This window comes from Rosa chinensis, chromosome 1 (assembly GCF_002994745.2).
Source record: "Rosa chinensis cultivar Old Blush chromosome 1, RchiOBHm-V2, whole genome shotgun sequence".
Classification (NCBI taxonomy): domain Eukaryota; kingdom Viridiplantae; phylum Streptophyta; class Magnoliopsida; order Rosales; family Rosaceae; genus Rosa; species Rosa chinensis.
The window spans coordinates 55,557,691-55,559,092 of record NC_037088.1 but is presented as its reverse complement, the minus strand read 5'-3'; the positions used below and the strand labels follow the sequence as shown (position 1 = coordinate 55,559,092).

At 38.2% G+C, this 1,402-nt stretch overlaps 1 protein-coding gene across 1 annotated transcript; it reads left to right on the top strand.

The window, feature by feature from the left end:
* On the top strand, positions 1 to 879 carry LOC112170117 (zinc finger BED domain-containing protein DAYSLEEPER-like). Its single transcript, XM_024307285.1, has one exon. It carries the CDS (start codon positions 1 to 3, stop codon positions 877 to 879), a length of 879 nt encoding a protein of 292 aa, XP_024163053.1.
* Positions 880 to 1,402: the final 523 nt, after the last annotated feature.

Below are 1,402 nucleotides of genomic sequence, written 5' to 3'. Positions count from 1 at the left end.
ATGCTAGTTGCTGCATTGAAATTGAAGAATGTGTTTGGTTGCTTCAGTTCATATGATCCTAATTTCAAGATAGTTGTATCTCCGGAGGAATGGAAGCAAGTAGAAACTCTACTCACATACATGAAGTATTTGTTCGATGCAGCCAACATGGTGAACGCCCACCAATATCCTTGTGTAAATGCATTCTTCACTGTAGTAGCAAAAATTCAAGAGGAACTGATGCATGCAGCTACTAGTGAGGATTCATTTCTCAAACTTTTAACCACGCCCCTGCTCCAAAAGTTTGAAAAGTATTGGGAAAGCTGCTACATTGTTTTATCAATTGCTGTAGTTTTTTATCCGAGGCTCAAAATGGCAATGGTAAAGAAGGTCTTCTATCAAATCTATGGTGCGAATGCAGAGACACGGATGGAGATTGTTCGTCATGCACTTTCTGACCTATGGTTTCAATATGCTTTGCCAAAAGAAACACCAACAAAAGATAGGAGTGTGAGCACCATCAAAGCAGAGCCTCCAACTACATCACAGGGAGAACTGCCTCTTGATCGTACTTCTATTACTGATTTTGAAATGATGGTGCGTTTATGGTGTGAACGCCAAAGAGCCCCCAAGAAGATGACTTCGGAGTTGGACCAATATTTGGAAGAGATTTTATACCAAGTACCAATAAGAGACTTTGATGTTCTAGTTTGGTGGATGCAAAACAAGGCCAAGTACCTGACTCTCTCTAAGATGGCTTCTGATGTCTTGGCCATACCACTGTCCACTCTTAATTCGGATTTTATTTTTGACACTGCAATGTTAAAAACTATGGATAGTTCCTTGAGTTCCTCAACTCTTGAGGCTCTCATCTGTGACAAGGATTGGCTTAAGAAGTAAAGATATTTGTTCACTTCTCCATCAAATGGGTATATGTATTTTTTTCTTTAACATGATTGTTTGGAAAGTGCACATCAGCATTTGTATGAATGCGTTTATGATTCTCAAACTTCATGTTTGTAGATGAATCACAATGGTCATCTACCATACTTATATTCATTGTATATTTCTTCTGAGTGTAAATCTCCTGGTAATAAAATATCCAGTTCCATAAACAAAAAATGTTCGTTTATAGAATTGCAATCACGTGACATATGAATGAGGCAAGTTGGTTGAAGCAAACGGCATCGTATCACAAAGACGGATTATTTATGCATCTCCCAATATGCTTCTCTTTGATATTGTATCAATTCGATGTTTGATCGGTCAGAGCAAGCAAAGAGCCAAAGATGACAGAGTAGTCCGGCCAACATGTTCTCTCTTCCTCTCCCTCCTCCTATGACCCAAATTTTGTATCTAATACACCAAGCCAATGCAATTCATTCTTTATTTGATTCTATCTATTGTCACTGATTATTTAATT

Coding starts and splice junctions, on each gene's coding strand:
- LOC112170117 (XM_024307285.1), top strand. CDS start 1: ATGCTAGTTGCTGCATTGAAATTGAAGAATGTGTTTGGTTGCTTCAGT.